The 20,694-nt window shown below is 39.9% G+C and overlaps 2 protein-coding genes across 8 annotated transcripts in view; one reads left to right on the forward strand and one right to left on the reverse strand.

The window, feature by feature from the left end:
* The window catches only part of LOC139612228 (uncharacterized), a 35,332-nt gene that overhangs the window by 9,106 nt on the left and 5,532 nt on the right, over positions 1–20,694 (forward strand). For 6 of the 7 annotated variants that reach the window (XM_071467562.1, XM_071467568.1, XM_071467567.1 and 3 more), the window contains 5 exons: positions 1,216–1,292; positions 2,862–2,946; positions 16,222–16,315; positions 16,828–16,930; positions 20,147–20,344. In XM_071467562.1, the coding sequence (XP_071323663.1) occupies positions 1,216–1,292; positions 2,862–2,946; positions 16,222–16,315; positions 16,828–16,930; positions 20,147–20,344 (557 nt within the window). Of the gene's footprint in view, positions 1–1,215; positions 1,293–2,861; positions 2,947–16,221; positions 16,316–16,814; positions 16,931–20,146; positions 20,345–20,694 lie in introns of all 7 variants that reach the window. The other variant, XM_071467569.1, reaches the window with a different exon arrangement.
* LOC139612229 (12-(S)-hydroxy-5,8,10,14-eicosatetraenoic acid receptor-like) lies at positions 5,907–9,752 on the reverse strand. Its single transcript, XM_071467570.1, has 2 exons — positions 8,876–9,752; positions 5,907–7,209 (listed from the first exon to the last, which is right to left on the reverse strand). Exons 1-2 carry the CDS (start codon positions 9,437–9,439, stop codon positions 6,745–6,747), a joined length of 1,029 nt encoding a protein of 342 aa, XP_071323671.1. The 5' UTR covers positions 9,440–9,752; the 3' UTR covers positions 5,907–6,744.

The following is a 20,694-nucleotide window of genomic DNA, read 5'->3' on the forward strand; positions in this document are numbered from 1 at the left end:
GAACATGATGTACCATGTCACTAGTGGGACAGGAAATGCATTACATAATTTTCACAACATTACACTTGGTTTACATGGTTTGCTCACACCTTGAGCAAACCATGTACTTGAGCAACTGGTGTGAAAGACGGGCTAGTCTGCGAAGAAAGGAGAACTGTGCGGATCCAACAATTGTGTAAAAACTACAATGAAGTGTAAAGTCACAATTAAATACAACATCCAGAAGCCATTCCAACAATTTTATTTGTTACCCTCGAAGAGGCTTTGGTAGATCGTTTCATGGTTTCATGGATGGATGGATGATTTTTTGACAGATATCATACAAAATAACTACAATTACATATCACATTTAAAAAGTCAGCAATAACAATAATAAAATAAAGTAAATCAAGCTGACATCACATCAGCTTGCTTCATTTATGCCTCCACTATCTCTGTATTTCCTTAACCTTCAGGGTATTAAACATAGGTATCTAATACAAATACACATTCAAATAAAACGCTAACAAAATAACTGCTGTAATGTTAACTAAATAAAATAACATATGGTTTGAAAGTCCATATAAGTCAGTGGTTCTCTTTGTTCTCACAAAGGTTGGGAGGGAAAGGGCTTTGCAGACCAGAAAGGTTAGGGTTAGGGTTAGGGTTAGCTAACCCATAGGGTTATGTTAACTTCCTGGGTGTGGTTAATAGGATGACAGGTGATTTCAGGTAAATTTGTGATTGAAGAGGCTGTGTTGTGTTAACCTTGACTCAGTGAATTTGCATACCTTAATTATCTTGCATTATGCACCTGCATACAGACCTTTGTTCCACTTCAAGTACTTTTGCCTCAGTGAACTAAAAACTAATTTCTGCCTCTATGATTTCCTGTGCAGAGGTTTTTATCATGGCTCAGGTCTTAGCTGTGAGAAACTGACAGGCTTTGTTGCAACATGGGCGACGTGCTTATTCTTAAGTACTGGTATCTTTTTTTAAAGCAGCAGTAATGATAGTGATAGCATACACACACTCTGTTCTTTACTTTGTCCGCAGGTGTTCTGGGAGACATGTCTCTTTAATTAATTGCATATCAGTAGGTGTAAAAATACCAAGACATTGGTTCAGAGCTCTAGGTTGAGTTCAACCTTTGTTTCCTTTCAGCCACTCTAGCTCTTAGAAATTGATCATCTTATTTGACAATCTAAACTCCGTCTTTATCTCTCTCTGGTGAAGGTTTGACATTTCCTGCCTACGTGTCCTCTCTGTGGAGTGGGTTGCCTCCTGCGCTGACAGTGATAAACTCTCAAATGGTAAGTACAATACTTTGTGACTGGCAAATTGCCATGTTTGAGTATTGGATCTGGACTCCTTTAAATTAATAAAGTCTATACCTTTCAGTCTACACCTTCTTGTATCTAATTGAAAGGAGGTCAGAAGAAAGTTAGTCCACTCAGTTCCAACAACACTGTAGTCAAACTGTCAGGTTTAATGTGTGAGCTAATGACCACTGACTTTTTCTGCTCTCACCACCAGACATGAAGTCACTTTATGAATGGGGATGGTGTAAAAATGTCCTTATATATGAGGAACTGTCGAGGCCAAAATTGAGCACTTCCCTTGCACAAACAGACATGTGACAAATTAAAGATAAAACCTGAAGAATGATTGAAGGAACAGGATGACAATGCCCCCATTCATAGGTCGCTGAATGGTTTGAGTATGAAAATGATGTGAATCAAGTCTCTGAACTCTTCTGGAGGTATGGAAACAACATTCATCCAAAGGATAGTCCCTCATCTGGTGTTTTGATGATGATGGTGGTGGAGAGTGCTAACATGTGGCTCCAAAACCTTCCATAGGTGTTCAACTGGGCTGAGATCTGGTGACTGTGAAGGCCTCAGCGTATTATTCACATCTTTTCCATACTCATCAGTGACCCCTTGTACCCTCTGGATGGGGGCATTGTTATCCTATTTGTTTCTAGGTTTTTCCTTTATAAACATATATGCACACACACACATACTGTACATGGATGCATAATGTGAGAGTATGTATGTATGTGTGTGTGTCAGGATGTCTTTAGGTTTCTGTTTTGTTTGTTTACTTTGTGTAGCGTGGTGCAGGTCACACATCAGTGACAGTTACAGTTTTCAGCTGATTGCTCAGACTTGTGGTAGATTTGTGATACGCCTGTTTTCTTCAACATATTTGTTTGTATTCTTTTTTTTCTTGTTGCTGCTGCTTTATATCTTGAACTGCAGTAAAAGTTTGGTCCGTGCAGTATTGGCTACTGCGCTACAAAGATGTGAAATTCACGAATTAACTTAGTTTTGACAGACTTTATTGATTAGGTTTTTATTTTGACATGTCATCTTAATGAAATAAAATGCAATTGTTTAGGTCCCTAACATGATTTACTTATTGTAATGCTACGTGCACTTGGTTGATATGTGTGCATGGTTTGTTTTCACATTAATCTGCTGAAGGGGGAGCCCTTCTCTCTCTGTGAAGTGGACATTCGAAGCCTTCACCACAAAATTTTGTGTCCAACATGTTTCCAGGTTCATAGATTCTGGAATTTTTGAATGAGGGACAACACTTATTAGACAGAAAATGTTATTCTACACAGATAATTTTTTTATGTCTTGAAACATGTGTGGAAATGATCTTCTGAGGATCACCACACCTGGTGTGTCTAACCTGGGCTGTTTGAATACGTATGCTGCAGTGATGGCAAAACATGCTACAATAAACTGCCTCACTCTGTTTTCTCCTTGAACCCTTGCTACAGTCTCTTCTATTTTGTTTTCTTTTTCCCCCTCACATACTTCCTCTCATTCTGATCCTTGTCCCGTCTCTCCACCTTCTCGGGCCCACAGCTCCCAATTTTCCCAGTGTCATCTCCTCCATCAGATGGAAGGAAACCTGAGGATCATCCACATGTCGCCACATGTTCCAACCACAGTAAGAACCAACCACAATCTCCCAAAACCATATAAGCATCACTTCTCCATATACACAGGCAAAGTCTGACCCAGATTTCATGTTAACATGTCAAGTCATGTCGTGTGGAGGATTTGAAAAGTTGTTTGTCACATAAATCCGACAAATTGATGCTGTAAAGTTTTATAATGAATGTAAACTCATACACATGCATCATAAATGAATCCTTATACAATCTAACACATGAACAGTTCAGATTTTATATTGAGTCCGCTCATTTGGATAAAGATTTCATTGAAAAAATCTGCTAGTAAATGAATAAGATTACATGGTATTGTAAATTGAAACAAAAAACATCCAACCACTGTCTCACCACAGCTGGCAAAAATCACCAAAGCTGAAAATCATTACAGTAGATCATACATTTATATCTGTTGTATTGCTGTTTTACGTATATTACAGCAATAAATACAGATTCAGTAATATAAGTTACATCTTTCACACAAACTACTGGAATTTATGACCCATCTCTTTGTTTAATTTGTATAAGCAGAGAGAACCAGAAACAGATTTAAGTGACCAAACAACAGGATGTGAGAATGATTATGCTCATAGTCAAACTTATGTAACTTCTTTTGAGCAAGAGCCTGAAACACACCAGTGTTCTTCCTTTTTTCCTGCTTCTTTGTTATCCTGTCATTGGATATAAAGCCACCATGCTGTGATTTGTGGTTTAGTGGAGTCACCTCACAGATTCATGGTCACTTAGATGCAAGTACATTTACTTCTTTCTGCTTTGTATCTCAGCTTTAAGACTCAAGTCATCTGCTTCTTTCTGAGAGTGAGTTCCCTCCTTTTATGCTGCATTGTAAGCAACAATTGAGCATTTGAGCATTGTTACGCAATTGAACATTGCGTAACTGCACATTGACACATGTTGGTGGGAATATTTGTGTGACAGTTCTGGTGAGTGAAGACTGTTGGACACCAGTCTTGAACTGGATTAATCCGAGCTGAAACCGTTAAATGAATCACTCAAGTTTCATCAACATCGTTTTCTCACCTGAAGGAAACGAAGGATCAGTCAGTACTCAAAGATTACCAAATATTTATACATTCACACATGTCAGCAGTAGTAGGGCAGTATTTACACAGTGCCACCTGTAGAGCAGACAATACGACAAACTCGTCTTGACAACTGAGCAATTGTTGTATTATGTCTTCTAGGAATGATATCTAAAGAAAGATTATAGTTAAAGGAACACATTATGTCTCTAGCCATAACGCCTTTTATCACCAGAATTCACCAGGTTTTATAAGGTGACATTTTATAAGGTGGTGTAAACCTGAAATGATTCTAAATCCTTTTTAAGTAGTCGTATTAATACTGTGAAAGTATCAAAGCCTCGGTCCACAGAGAAATGCACACAGCCTGTATTCAGAAACTGAGCCTTAAAACCAGCCGTCAGGACTTCTGTAACTTTGTGATGTCACAGCAAAGCAGTCCCTGCCCCAGTCATGCCCCAAGCCCAGCCCAACCGGACCCACCGCCCAACCTTGCAGGATTTGGTTTCTCTGAGTGTTTACTTGAAATCTGCTATATTTTTTATTGGATCACTCAGAAAACAGTCAGCAACTCATATGGAACCTTTAATAGTATTTGTTAATACCTATTTCAGTTTGTGACTAAACAAATAACAACATTTAGAGGTTATGTAATGCTAATACAGCTGCAACACAGCTGCATTCACGTCAGGGCGACCTGTCAGGACTGGCAAGTGTATACGTGTTTGACCCCATTAAAACACCCACACCCCAGATGACTGTAAAGACTAGTTTAGAATAGGCTATAAAGAACTGGCACTCGTTTTGTAGATGGTGTAAACAGTGCAACGTTGGCCTCCTGTGCTAATGCACACAGTTTGTAACAATAAATGAGAGACTCTTATACTGCAAAAGAGACTGATTGGTGCATTTATAGATGTACTTCCAAATTAAAAACAAGAATTAAGCATATTGACTGTACCGTTGTGTTCACAAACACTGACAACTGACTGATAAAGTGCAGGCTGTTTAAATTGTGTTTGCTTGTAAAGATCATAGTTTACATGACTTTAGAACCTGTTTGTGTCTTTACTCTGTAAATATTTGCACCATTTTCATACACTTACACATTGTAATTTCTGCAGGCGTTACATTTGCAGAGCCAATTACAGCTGCTTACATTTCCACATGTTAACCGATAGTTTTAATACAATTCTGTGTTGGTATGCTTGTGATCTGAGGCCAAAAGTAGGTAGACATTGCTCTTGTTTTTAATCATGTTGCCACATCAATACAGGCCTTGAAATCTTTCCTTCTATCACTACAAAGCTGGAGAGTCGGGCAGCTTCTTCACTTCTTTTTTTCTGTCTTGATTTCCCTCCATCAGAAGCAGCTGCTCTTTCCTCAAACACTGTGATACCGTACTTGGGGGGGGGTATCATAGTGTTTGAGGAAAGAATTTATAAGAAATTAGATTTTCTTATAAATTCAACTTGACAAGAAAGTTGCACAATATTCCAAAGGACAAAGGTGTCATTGTACTGTTGCAGTGAATCATGTTGTTCATATTACAAAGCAATGACTTAATTTGTGACACAGTGATGCGCTGTTAACACACATGACATTAAATCCACCAGATCACCAGACTCCATCAGATCACTTTGTGGAGTCTGTTTCTCGCCAGACACTGAACAACAGATAGATGTTTACTCATTATTACTATTGATGACACCATCAGGGTGAAAATGACCATTCAGATGACTTATACAGGTACAGTCTGGGTGAAGTATCGTTTAGTCTGGGTGAGGTCATGATTCATTATTTATACTGTAAGATTCATTCAGGGGCAGTTTTATATTTTTGAGGCAGGTCATTTTAGATTAGTGGTTGTTTAATCAGCAGTAGTTTGTGAAATGCTTCCCAACACAATGAGGAGGGACAGTTTACTTTCATTTTATTATCAATGAATTAACAAGAAATTATCCCGAACAAAAAATATATACAGTATGAATACACCCATCTCTCTATATATACATACACAATAAAAAACAGCTACACAATTCAATATTAAATCAACATTAACAGCCAACTTCCTGTATGGGTCTTTTGTAATAGGGGACTGACTATGGCCTCATATGCTATTTTGGAGTCGGTTACATGCACACATTTGATACTCCTGGCCAAGGAATTCATGCTACTGAATACTGTTTAAGGTTTCTAGAAAACCTCTTTTATCCCCTCAGACTTCTTGGTTCACAATTTATCACCACACCTTCGTAGAACAAGAGCTAAACACATTTTCAGGTGGTGTGGTTATATTTTTCTGAGCTTTAGTTATTGCTTGTTTGACCGTGGAGGCTGAGATAACGGCGCTGTGAGACTGGTACGATTTGACAGATAAGATTGCTGCACTTGAAAGGAACTACTAATTTTGCTGTCCAAGCCAAACAGAAAAACAGATGTGCTTACTTGCTAGCTGGGAGGCATTCCTATAAAAGAAAATACCTTAAAAATACACTGAATAAAATCCACTAACACTGACATATCCTACACAATCAAGAGACTCTTGAGTCACTCCCTCCTATTTTCTACCTCTGTATATCTCTATTTCAGAATCATTTAAATGATTACTGTACGTCTTGGCTTCATAGCAGACTTCGCCTTCAGAGCCCCCTTTCATAAAGTACGTTGATTTTTGAGGCACATGGTCAGACTCAGGTAGTATCCTATTGGGTTTCTGTGTCACCACACACAGAAACAAAGAAGTGTACAGCTTTAAATGACGGTGTTGCATGTAGGATGCGGTGCTGTGTTCCCTGATGAGCTGTTTACCGGCATTTGAGCATCTTTCACCAAGAATGGAAAATAATTGGACAGATACAGAGCCTTGAACTTGGTGCTACAGAAGCAGTAGATCAGCGGGTCCAGCAGACAGTCCATGTAGGAGAGGACCATGAGGCCGTCAAAAGCCTTGGCAGCTTTGTCCTGGTAGGTCAGACCCAACTCTTGGACGCGGACGATCAGCAGTACCATCCTGGCTATGGTGCAGGGGAGGAAGCAGAAGGAGAAGACCACCATGACAGCAGTCACCAGAAAAACTGCTCTCTTCAGCTTGGTCCTATCCCCAACTGTTTTTTTCCTGAGCCGGTTGACGATGTGCACTGTGCAGTAGACCAGGATGATGAAGGGGATGAGGATCTGTGTGAAGAAGACCACCTCTCTCATACTGTCCACCACATCCTTAAAGCAGAAAAAAGATCAACATAATTGTCATATACACCGACAACAAAGGCTTGTTCTTGATGGGTATCCTATATGAAGTATCCCTAAAAATTGTATATTGGAACGGTATGTATTTAAAGTATCAGTTGTGCTGCAGAAGTGTTCCTGTGACAGATGCATTCATGTGACATTATTAGATTAGCATTGAGCTGTTGTAGCTAGTGGGGGTGCAGCTAGTTTTAACTACTTTATATACATTTTGGTAGTTTAGTCCAGTGGTTTACCTCTCCAGTGAAACTAACCATGAATCAAAGACCTTGTTCAGATCTGCCATTAACATCCGTCTCGGTTGATGTGATCACAAGTGGACAGCTCTAAGTTCAGGTGTGAACGCACCCAAGATGCATTCAGGAGGCATTTGGAGGTGCTCAGGGCCACAGGTGGCCACAATCTTTTAGCAGTGTGAACACAAATGAGTCCTGGGCCACACTGAAGGACCGCCCCTCTACTGACGTCTTCTGCCACAGTCTAATTAGCCCCACCAAAGTTTCATAATGATGGAAATCTTTTACTATTTCAATTGGATAAAACTTTATTTAATTGAAGAGCTGTGCCTTGATTTGCTGTATCTCTCTCCTTTCGATGAACACATTGACAACGGACCAGTCTGTCATAGTCGAGCAGACTTAAAACAACAACACATATGTCTTTAGTTGCATGTAGAGCGGGGAAGTGAGCTCCCATCACAGGTGGTCCCTCCAGACACATATGGAGACGCATTTCAATGCCAGGTCTGAACTCACATGCTCAGAGCTGTCTTGTCTTGTGATCGGATCACCTGAGACACATGTTAATGCCAGGTTTGAACAGACGAGCAAGTAACAGACGATTGAAACACCACGTGGTATAAACACAATCAATCATCCCCTCTGCAGTCTCCCAATATAGAAAATAATCCACATGCCTTCCTGTTTTCTCATAATAAGGCATCTTGTCATGGGCAGAATCTTAAATTGGGTGAATGAACAGTGAGTAAATAGCATTTCCTCCTTTAAACAGCATTAAGTTTTAGCTTTTAGCATAAATATGTCTTATGAAACTGTGGCCCTGTCACGTCTAGTGCAGTTTGACACATTCCAGGTTTAACATGGCTCAATGCTGAGTGCTGTGTCAGTGTAAAAATAGCTGTGGAAACAGGCTCTATCGTAAGTGGAGCTCTTGAGATAACCCCCAGTGCTCTGTTGTCTCTGGTATGAATCCATGTACCCACATTCTTCATGTCTGATCAGGCATTTCATCCCTTTAATCACAGAAATTCGGCCGTTTTATTTCAGTATCATTATCCTCTCTGGACAATAACTGTATATTTTATGTGAACTGTCTGTTGCATAAATGAGAAAGATGCAGCTTTTTACGTCATCAGTGACTTAAAAAACAGGCCAGTGTTGCCACATGGTCATAAGTGACAGTGTTTAAGTTGGGAAATCCAACTGTCATGAACAAGCTCTTACAAAATAATTTTCAAATTAAGCAAATCAGTCAGAGATGAGTCATTTGGCACTGACATGTTATTACTTCTCTTTTCCCATCTCACTCACTATGGCAGATGCTGAAAGCCTCAGGGTAATATGAAGATTCATAATGAGAATTTATACAAATGACACCTTCAGCATGTTGACATTACCTTCACCAAGGTGTCTGTGCTGTTTTTCTCGTGTATATCGCTTATGTGGCTGTTGCAGCATTCAAAGGTCTTGAGCATGGTGGGAATGGTGAGAGGCAGGAGCAGCAGCCAGATGATGATAGAGATCTGAGGAGATTTTTTCAGAGCTTTCAGGAGATTCTTCCGACCTGGGTGCACCACGTTAAAGTATCGATCAATGGACGTCACTGTCAGGAACGCGATGCTGGCTCCTCGGTTCAAAAACAGCATGAAGAGCATAGCTTTGCAAACCGTGTTATTGCTGCTCCGCCTCTCTCCCTGGATGTAGGTGTATGCCTTTATGGGCAAGCAGAAGAGCAGGAGAATGTCAGCCAACACCAGGTTGAAAAGGAAGATGTTGTTGGTGTTGGATTTCCAGAACTTCAGCTTGAATATAAAGAGGTGGAGGACAGATGCATTCAAAGGCAAAGCCAAGATGAAAATCACAATCATGACAGCTGCATAGAACTTATACAGTGCCTTGTCTGTGGCATCACAGTCTTCAATTTGTTGTAAGAGAGTTTCATTTGTGTTGGCGTTTCCCATTTGAACAGCCTGGGAATGTGCAAATATAAATTACAAGCAAGTAAAAAATTGTCCCAGATGCATGGAGCAAAGTGTCCTTTTCTAAACTGACAAGTAAAATCACTTCACACACAAACACACACACACACACGCACACACAAACAAAAAAAACCTGCCAAACAAGTTTCTCCAGCGTCTTTAGTCGTTATCCTCAAGTTTTTAAATGTGTCTCTCAGTCCTCGCATACGTTTGGGATTTCCAAGTAGTTCAGGGCTTCCCGTCCTGTTGTGTGTGTCAGCAACATATCTGGAAGTAATTCTCTGTGTGCAGATCTAATGTGAGACGCTAGTCAGCCCCTGTACTCGTAGCTCCTCCTCATTGCCTGAGGAGGTGAGTCACGAGCTGCTTCTCCACTGTGAGACCAATGGGGCTTACAATGGGCAAGACCTACCCATAACATTTAAAATACAAATAACCAAAGCTCTTTTTGTCAAGAGGAAACTAGGAGTAGTTGAGCCTTAAAATAACAATCAAGGTGATTTTTTTAAATGGTGAAATTAGAGAACCAGGTTGAGCCCTGATAAGCCTCCGTGTGAAGAAAGTCATATCAGACGCTGATATCACGAACTGATATGACCTGTGTCAGCCTAAAGTAAATATGGTGAAAACATTTCACCTTCTTGCAAAGCATTCTGCTATTTCCTGGCTCCAACTGTGAGAATGAACCATTTCGTCTATTCTTGAGGGTTCAGTTAAATCCCACATGCTACTGTGCGACCTCCGGTTTCTCATGAATGACAGCTTGCGAGTGTCTCAGCTCCTAGCTCGGTTGCTAAAAATGCTGCACGGGGGATATTTCAGATATAAACTCTCCTCAGAGGACGCAGATGTGGCTCCCTGGGAATTGGTGATAGATGTACATGTGGGCAGGCGGAGATGGACGCAGTGTTGCTGTCAATGTTCTCTACTATGTAAGGAAAAGTAAATGAAGTTGTGTGGAATGCTGCGTCCTGAGGGAGGAGGATTTCTTTAAGGGGGAGGGGGGTTAGCCATAGGCCTCACACTCAACCCTACATGCCTCGAACTTTGCATGCTTTGAACTCCTTCTCTGCTTCAGTGACAAGTCCAGACAACTCTGAAAGATTCAGACTTTCTCCCGGGACATGTTTCACAGAAAGCATTAGGACGTGACCTCTTCCCACATCTGGCTCATGATTTTATAAGTCAGCTTTACACATGCAGGAAGAGGTTGCATGAAACTTTTCAACACAGTAACCTATATAATACACCTACAGTTTGTCTTTATTCAGTTTGTCTTCTGAACATTTCTGAGTGGTTTTAGTGTTAGCGAGGATTTACGCATGAGCTAACACCTCGATCTGTACTGACTCACTACAATCCTTGATTTAGTCTGTCTCGTCTTAGACTTCACCCTGTCAGATGAGGGCCTTCTCTGTGTTTGTCCCATGTAATTGTATATTTGGTAACTTTGGTAAAAGTAGTGGAATAAAAAGAATCAAGCCCAGCAGTCTGGGTCTGCTGGTTCTCCGTACCTGCTGGACAAGGACAACTTCAGTTACCTGCATAATGAGTATAATGGCTCTGGCAAATTCAAAGAGGAGTGGTTCCCAACCTTTTCCAACTCGTGGCCTACTTGAAAATCCCAAAAATGTTGGCGGCCCACATCTGACCTCATAATTATACGGAGGCCAAATGACGCCTTCTCAGAGCACCTTTTATTTTAATGATAACAACTGTTCATTGAGGACTGAACTGAAAGCAGAGGAAGCTCAGTTTTTCTTTTTTGTTTGACTGGGTGGGGATCACTTGTCAGTTCACCAACTGTCTCTTGACTGTTTCCTTTTAATTCTTCCTCTTGCTGACCAGCTATCCATTTTGATGCTCCAGCTTTTGTCATTGATGTAATCCTTTAGCACGCATTCAATCAAAGATCATTTCATTTTAAAACATTTCATTTTCATCAGTTATTGAACAATAGTTAATAAGCTTGTTGCCACATGGTCATAACCAACAGCATTGGTTAAAAAAACTGTTAAAAAAACAACTGTCATGAACAAGCTCTTGGAAAATAATTTTCAAATGAAGAACAGCTCAGGTGAATCATTTTTCCTTAAAATTCTGTCATTACTTCTCATTTCACTCACTATGGGAAATCTTTGGGACTGATGTTTAAGAGACTACATTTATAATGAGAATATACACAAATGATACATTCAGCATGTAGACATCACTTTCACCAAGGTGTTGTCTTTCTCGCTTTTGTGGCTGTTGCAGCATTCAGAGGTCTGAAGCATGGTGGGAATGGTGAGAGGCAACAGCAGCAGCCAGATGAGGATAGAGAGGAAAGAGTTTTTACCTATCAGAGTGTGTGTCATTCCCACTCCTCCTCAAGGCACAACAACAGTGGTTACAATCAGAGTTATCAAAGTAAACAATTATCATTAACCTGCTGGAACATGTGAGCCATGATTTGTTTATTGGAAGAGTTCAGAGGAAAAGTGACGTTTGCAGCCTGTCAGGCAGATAAACAATCGAACCACTGTCCTCAGATTATCAAGCCAACCTGTGACTCCAGTAACACTCAGTGTAGAGTTGTACTTTCTGCTATAACTCACAGCGGTGTAGAGTTTAACTTTCATCCTTACATATCTCACAGGAGCCTGAGATGTTTGGCACTCATCCAATCACGTTTTGGCTCCCAGCTTGCAGCTCAGCGTGAAGCTTCCCTTCACCCTCCTGTCTTGCAGACTCTATCTCTTTTCGTTGGTCTGTCTGCGTCATATACTGTATATTAACTGTAGTTTGCCACTCGGATGCATTTAGATGGTAATGCTTTGCAATATGGTACACAAAAATGTGACTACCTAATTAATCAGTTGTTAATGAGCAATTCTTAAATAATTCAGAACCTGAATTTAGTAGATATGAAGCATCTGCAGGTCCTGAAAAGCTGATTTCAGTTTCTTATAAAAAATGTCTACAAGGTATTGAAAAGTTTTATATTTGTTTTACAAACACCTTCAATATTGTTGATTATAAAATGTTAAAAAGAAAAAAAACTGTCTGACAAAACCCCACTATTGCTGTCTCTTATGTAAAATATGTACAATTTTTAGTAGTTTTTTTTTTTTTAGTTAATTCATCAATTTTGCCGCTTATACTTATCCAGGTCATGTTGACAGATAAACTGACAGAGGTAAATAAGTTAAGGCCTTATGTCTCATTGATATATGTCATTCTTTACAGAGAAACTGGTCAGTTCTCTGTGGTTTTCTTCTTCAGTGAATCGGAGCAATGACCAGTTTTCTCATGAGTCAATCTTGATTAATTATGACTTATCAATGAGTGCAACAAACTAGTTCCCAGTTATTTGTCAATAATTACTGGTGCATCATATCACATGATGAATGAATGAATGGTTACTAGGTTGAACTGCTCATTGCCTGGTAACTAGTGTTGATCAACAACATAATTAATCAAGAACGACTCATGAGAGAACTGGTCATTATTCTACTTATGAACTAATCATTACTTAGTGATTCATTGATACAGTATCTCCCAGTCTAGTATCTCATCGTTCTCTACTAGTCAGTATAGAGTCTTTCTGTTCATTGATTATCAGCCTGTTCCTGAGCTGTTTCTCACTCCTTCCTTAGTAACTTCTCACATATGACCTGTATTGTAAAGTTTTAACATTTAGATGAAAAAAAAAGATTCAGCAGAGCAGGGACACTTCATTACTCTAACAGGGACTGACCAGACTGAATGACAAGGACCAGATTAGTCCCTCTGCAGTGAGAAACATCCTGCCAGCTAACTCTGAAGAGAGGCGCTCACACAGCTGGCCCATAACTCTGGAGGATTTTGTGTGTTATTAGTAAAACTATTCAGACTGCACATATGAGATTATTATATGGTAGAATTTATACTGTGTTGGTTCCACTTCTTTGTTGCTCTGCCTACAGGGATATTTGCCAACTTAACTTATCTTAGCTGATATTATTTTGTGTTTTATTTTCCCTATTTTCCGGACATAGTTTTGTTGTGTGTGGTGTTATGAGGCACCAAGGAGGATCAGATCTACTGTGAGGGACAGTGTGAATTTACAGAGTTTGTAGAATAGCAGCTGAAAGGGGATGAAATCTCTGGGCCAAAGCAGCTGAAGGTATATTATGTAGTAATATAGTATAGACACAGTACATTACTGTGGTAGAGTGTTCTTTTAGAACAATTGGTCATTTGGGCACCGCCTAGATGACCTTAAGAAAAACAAAACTAAGAAAAAAAAAAACAATAAAAGAACAAAAAACAAATATTACGCCTCAAAAACAAATAATTATTTATATCTGTATTTAAAAACTTTTCCCTTCTTGTTCCAGAATAAAATGTCATTTGATTAAAGGTGAACATTAACATCTGCATTATTGTTGCTGAAACTTAGTACATTGACGTCAAATGAAAGACATTACTTCTTGCGGGAAAGTGAGGACATTTCCAGGATGAACAGAAATAATTTGAAGGTCACTGACCAGCAGCAGCAGCCGCAGTCCTGCAGGAAGTTGACCTCCGGCACCCAGAGCCACTCCTCTGCCCCATCTATGGTCTTTAAAGACAAAGGAATGCAGCTTGAAGCCTTCCAGTTTATGACATTTCAATCTGAGCATGGCAAAGATTTCGGGACTTTTCAGAATTTCGCTCTGCCTTATATAATCCTGAGAAGACTTTTCCCAGATCCACTGCCAAGAGCAACTTACTACCCCACTCTTCCAATCTGACGCAGACTTTCTCACAAGTTCAAATAAAAAAGAAAAGTGCATGACAACGGAAGGAAATGGGAGCTGTTAGCAAGTCTGACAGAGAGAAGAGGGTGAAGCACCAAGACATAGGTGAAGCTGGAGGAAAACAAGGTGAAAGGTCAGACTGAACTCACAGCACCTCATAGAGAAATGTATGTGAGCTCAGAGTATTGACAGGAACCATCCCTGCAGCAGAGCGACATGTCCGGACGCCCGAACATCCCAGCACTCTGCATGAATCAAATTTAGTGCAACATGTCAACATTTCCCCGCCTTTGAGGGAGAACAGTGTTTCCCCCCGGGTCTGAAGAAATCAGGAAGTTATTGTTAGTTTTTAAGACAGTGAACAACAACACGGAGAGAGTCTCAAGCTTGGAGATGGAAACTGTATCCACAGGCTGTGATGAAACAAAAACACATTTTCAGCTTTGCCACTGCACAGAGCCAAGACCAGGAAGCAACACATGCTTAAACTGGGTCAAAGGTCAGAAACAAACTTCAACAGCAGCAAGTGCTCCAAATAACACAAGCCAAGCTTCAACACCTCACAGTACATTTCCCATGCATTCCACTACCAGAAGAAGTAACATCTTCGCTGCTACTTCCAGCAAGGATGAAGATAACCCGCCTCCCCAGTGTCACCACTTTCCCAAGCTCCCATCCCCTCCTCCCTGTCTCGGTCCTCAGGATTCCCATTTAAACCCATCAGAGGGTGATTGTGCCACCAACGCTCCCAGTGAGGCTGAGGAGGGAGGGATGGATGTCCTCGGAAAAACCGAAACAGTGGCAGGATCAGAGACTTGGATCGGTCCTGCTCACCAGCTTGAGCAAAAATAATAGAACTAATGTTAATTCTAATGGTGAATTTTACATATATTTGACATGTTTTGGGGACATTCAGTGTTTGTGCTTTTTAATAAATTGTAATTGTAATACATTTTAATTAATATATTTTTTTTTTTTTAGTTTTTAGTGCTCCTTTGGGGATTAATTAATTATTATTTAATATTGTCCCATTATAATAATTGATAAAAAGTCTATATCGTCTCCATATGTCAAAATCTAAGCCATCCAGTGTTACATCCTAACATCCATAAACACTGTATGTTGATTTTAAAATTCACAATTTTTTCTTTGTTTTTGTTGTTTACATTGACCAATAAAAATCTGCCCTGAATGCACTTTTAAAGTAAATCTGTCCAGGGAAACACAACGGGAGTCTTACTTGGACAGCTGAAGCCTCAAAGTAGCTCCAGACAAACCCTTGCGTACACTTTGGCACAAAATTAGGAATATGGCTTTTCTCTCATTCACTTACATTGAAAACGCATCACGAATGGATCTTTTAACAACCATAAGAACAGGAGAATGATAATAGAAAAAGTCTGTTTCAGAACACGCAGAGAGCAGATCCAAACCTCTGAGGAACTACAGCAGGGAAACAAGGAGGAACAAAGAACATCTGAAATGCTGGAGAGATGATCATTTAGACCAGGACAGGCAACCATGTTGCATGCAGGACCAGAATAAACACAGGTTTTCCAAAATACACAAATCTGATTTCACTGACAAGATGTTTATTTCTATTTAAATGTGCTTTAATAAGTGAATTCAGCAGATGTAGTGTTTATAAAGTTATAAAATTTGTTAATTTATTATTATTATTAGATTTTACTGATTGAACTGCAGCTATTTTAGAATAAACTCTCTGTGTAGAGCCCATGGAAATCATGTGGGCGGGAGTGGTTATTGAAAGTTAACACCCATTTTAAACAGTGATTGTTGTAAGTTGTAACACATTCACTTCTATCACTTTCATGTTTACATCACAAAGACTTTGAGGAGAAACTGTCCACAAGTAGACCCTTGAGAGAGATGAGGGGAGCTGTGTGATGCAGTCAGGAGGAGGCCATGATGGCAGGTGTTTCACTCCTGTGTGGCTGCTCCTTCAGAGTCTCTCCTGTTTTTGTTTTTGTTCATGTGTAGTGGGTCAGAACACGTTGAAGAGAAACTCACTGAAACTGGAAATGGAAACTGATGATAAAACAGAAATGGCACAAACATCGTGGGGATTTCACAGGTAAAAAAAAACCAAAAACTGACAAATTGACAAAAACCAGACTTTGTGGGAGTGCAAAATAATTTTTTACAGCACATCTATAAATTGATAAACAATCTGCGACATTTGAGCAGCACTGTGGTTGAAGTGAGTAGGTGTCACTTTATCAGTTTAGTGTAATGCCATCTTAAACTTCCTCCCACTTTTATTATCTTTTGCCTACTGACAGCAGTAATAGCACAAAGATTCATGAGATTGTGTTCCTTGAAAAACCCTTTAGCTTTTTCTTTCTCTGTGGTGATATACCTGACTTTCTTTATAACCAAAGATAAATGCAAAACAATAACAATAAATTCCCGGCAGCCATGGCTGTACTTTGTGTTAAGTGCAAAAAGCAAATGCTAAAAGGTGAGATGGTGAACATGGTAAACATTATACCTGCTAAACATCAGCTGTTAGCTTTGTTACTTTGAATAGTTACTCTCTTCACTCTTGTTTTGTTATTTTTAATATTTTGCAGTGTTTCTTTGCAGAGGAAAAGTGGAGAGAGGCTGCGAAGGAGGTGACATCCTCTGTGACAGAGAAGTGGGTCAGGCCATGAAGAGTCTGCACAAACTGGAAACCAGTGAAGTCCAGGTCAGTCTGTCTCTGGGAGAACATGTTGCTTTGTGTCAGACCAGATGTACTCAGAGTAGTATAAAGTCTGTATTTGATACTAGTTAGATATGAGTGAGTGTGGCTCAGGACATAGAGTGTTGTCCACTAATCAGTCAATCAATCACTAATATTTTCACTTCACGATAATCATGGCCAAAAGAATCACAATCACGATGTTATCATTATATAGAAAATAAAAAATAAAAATGTTATCAGTCAAATTCATGAAATCATCAAATGAATTCGACTCAAATAAGAGTGTGGGGGGTGGAGAGAGTCTGTGACAGAACTGTACAAAAACAACAGTGACACTTAATGACAGTGACAAGGCAACCAGATGAGCTGATAAAGATCCACAAGGCCAAACATCTGCCATCATGATATTATTTATTAATTGATTTTTATTAATTGATTTTCATTTAAACTCGAGTGTCATTGAGGGCAAGGCCCTCATTTACAATGACGTAAAACAAACACATAAATACAATTAATAAATCATGTACAGGAAATCAACTAAAACAATTACAAATAGAAGTTAAAAGGTTAGAAATTATGGATTTAAAATTACCAGTTCATTTATTTTTAAAGTGTTTTGTAGTGAGTTCAAATGGTTGGTGTAAAAAAGCAGTTCTTCCAAGTTCAGTATGAACTCGAGGGACATGGACACTAAGCCAGTCACTGGTCCTAGTGTGATGTGGTCCAGTGGACCAAGTTAAGATGGATGAAATATATGAAGGCAGCTCTCCAATAAGGGCCTTGTAAATGAACAAATGCATATTCAAGTCATGTCTCTGAGAGAGAGAGAGGACCACCCAACCTTTTTGTATTATCAACACAAGATCAATATTTCATTTTGTAAATATCTGGGTTATTGTTAGTGCTGGTATATTGTGACGCCTCCACTTCAGTGGAAAAATAGAATCAGGTCCACAGCATGAGCATGACTGTTTCCCTGTCACAGAGGCTGTAGCCAGCAGCACAGACAGAACTTGTAAGTGGGTCAAATTCAGCGCTGATTTTCGTTTTGTCAGGAGATTTGTTGACGGAACAGAAGAGATAAAACAGTCCCTGCATGTCCCGTAAACCGCAGCAATGTTGGTTTAGCAGCTGCAGGAGTATTGCCCAACAAACTGCCTCTGTTTCTCATGACATCATGGGCCTGTGTCACAACACCAGCTCTCCCACCGAGATGTACACACACATTTGATTGCTCCGCCGTGGAGGTGAACTGCTCCCTCATGAAACTGCTGTGTAACACTTTTCTGTGTCAGAGTAATAATTTACCGTGTGTTCTGAGAAGCTCCTTCCAGTATTGCCCTGAGCCATGAGAACCACCCACTCCTACAATGTATATGTTGCAGAACTGGTACCGCCAGTGTTGCATCGTCATTGGCAGTTATTTGGAAAAGAGCTTTTTAATGGCAGTGCTTTGACACTACTTTGAGATACCACGTCAGACTTTGAGCACAAGGATTTAGAGTGTGAAATGAATGTGAAACTTGACTGTCCACCCACCTCCACGGGACGACAATAGATTGTGTAGTTGCTTTTGTTGATGATGGCTCCATGGATGTGAAGCAGAGAGCTGCTGCGAAATTACCTTTAATTATCTGACTAAAGTGGATTTAAGCTGGATAATTAAAATGTTGCCCATGTCAACTTTGAATATCTGTCTGTGAGGCACATCGTCCTGTTAATGACTCCCGTGTTTTCTCCTTTGCAAGAGACCTGGACAAGTTTCTGCCCGTTTGTCTCTGATTCATTCATCTTCTTGTCATACTGGGAACGATTAGCGATGCTGCTCTGAAACTTAATGTCAGGAGGCGTGGAAAAGCAAGTCTTATTTGACAGATAGAAGCTTGACATACTACTTTACTTAGCAGAGTGGTTTTTTTTTTTGTGTGTAGAACAAGTGAGACAAAGCTGGGGGCGTCAGCAGGCCTTAGGAGAGGTGCAAGGTGCAAAGTTTTTCTAGTATTAAGAAGCAAACAGCTGCTGGCAAGAGACTGTTTAAATCATTTGATATCACAGAGAAGGTGAAGGCAGGTCTTACTCCTGACAGATCAGGAAGATCTTGAGCTTGTCCTCTCAGATAATCAGCATGTGTTTATGGTCTCCTGAAGAGAGGTTTTCAACATTTACTGAAATGAACAATAACCTGCTGTTTTATGCATGATGTCCTCTCAGATAATCACCATATCCATGTGTCTGTTTCCCAAAAACAAAACACACTTACAAAAACCTTGCCTTAAAGGTCCCATATTTTACACTTTCTGTGTTTTATTTCAAGTGTTGATCTCCATAAAAAGATATATTTGTGGTTTTAAGAACCAAAAACCATCTCCTCTCTCAGGCTTCTGTCTTTTAACAACAGGTCAGTCAGTCTGTTTTCTGAGTGATCTAATACAAATATAGCAGATTTCAGGTAAAGACTTGGTAAAACCAAATCCTGCAAGGTTGGATGGTGGGTTCAGGTGGGCGGGGCTTGAAGTGTGGCTGAGAGCAGTGACTGCTTTGTTGTGACATCACAAAGTTACAGAAGTTCTGAAGGCTGGTTTTAAGGCTCAGTTTCTGAATACAGGCTGTGTGCATTTCTCTGTGGACTGAGGCTTTGATACTTTCACAGTATTAATATAGAACCTAGACTTGCTTTATAATCAGAAACACATGGACATCTACCTTTATACAATATGGGACCTTTAAAAACCTTAAAGATGTTATCTAATGGTGGACAAGCTCATATTTAGATAAAACTAATACAGTCTTATGCAAAAGTTGCTCTAAGTCCTCCTTTTGTGAATGAAACACTGACCCCAAAAATAGAGGTGAAGAAGACAAGTGTTGTACTTTGAAATACTGAGAACATTTCATTGTTTAGGGGAAACCTCATTCATCAGCACATCAGTGGTTTCAGAATAACACACCACACACCTGTTGCTTCCGTTTTGACTTCAGTTATCTTAAGGCTGTTTTGTGTTTTTCATGAGGACTCGTGATCAGGTGTGACAGTGAGCGGTGAAACACATGATGGCGTAAATCTGTGCAAACATTTACAAACATAATCCCACCTCTTAGAGTCAACACATGAGTCACACACAGAGTAACATGTTTTTGGACAGGCTTACACTGTACCCATGTGTCCTGACTCTGTGTGTGTGTGTGTGTGTGTGTGTGTGTGTGTGCGCATGCGTGCAGGCTCTCAGGCAGCAGGTGGAGGCCCTTCAGCAGCAGTTTAAGCAGAGAGAGAGTGATTGGTTTGTAGATCGACGGCGGCTTGAGGAGCTCATCAGAGAAAACGCTGAGCTGAGGAAGAAGCTCACAGTCACCCCACAGTGCCCTCTGCTGGCCGACCCATGCACAGCACCAACACACACACTGCACCAGGAAACAGAGGTGTAGTATAACGTGTGGCCTTCAGAATCATATTAACATATTCTAATCTCCCCTCTGTTATCCTCACTAATAGTTTGTCAAATCTATTAATTTTGGTCCATTCATATAATTTAATGAGAGCAGACACTTGAATACCTCAAGCCCAAGTCAGTGTATCAATCTCCATGTAACATAACACTTCACCTAATACAGAAGGCCTCACACAAACCTGCTTGGTAACCTTTGTGTTAATGCGATGTTAATTGAGATGTTTTTTTTCCAGATGAGCTGTGCCTCAAACACTTCGGCTTCTTACTCCATTTTTCCTGTATTTTTGGCTGTAGAAGAAAAAAAAGTCTTAACATTACAGC

This window comes from Trachinotus anak, unplaced genomic scaffold (genome assembly GCF_046630095.1).
Source record: "Trachinotus anak isolate AG129_WGS33_773 ecotype Australia unplaced genomic scaffold, CSIRO_AGI_Tana_v1 ptg000031l, whole genome shotgun sequence".
NCBI lineage: Eukaryota > Metazoa > Chordata > Actinopteri > Carangiformes > Carangidae > Trachinotus > Trachinotus anak.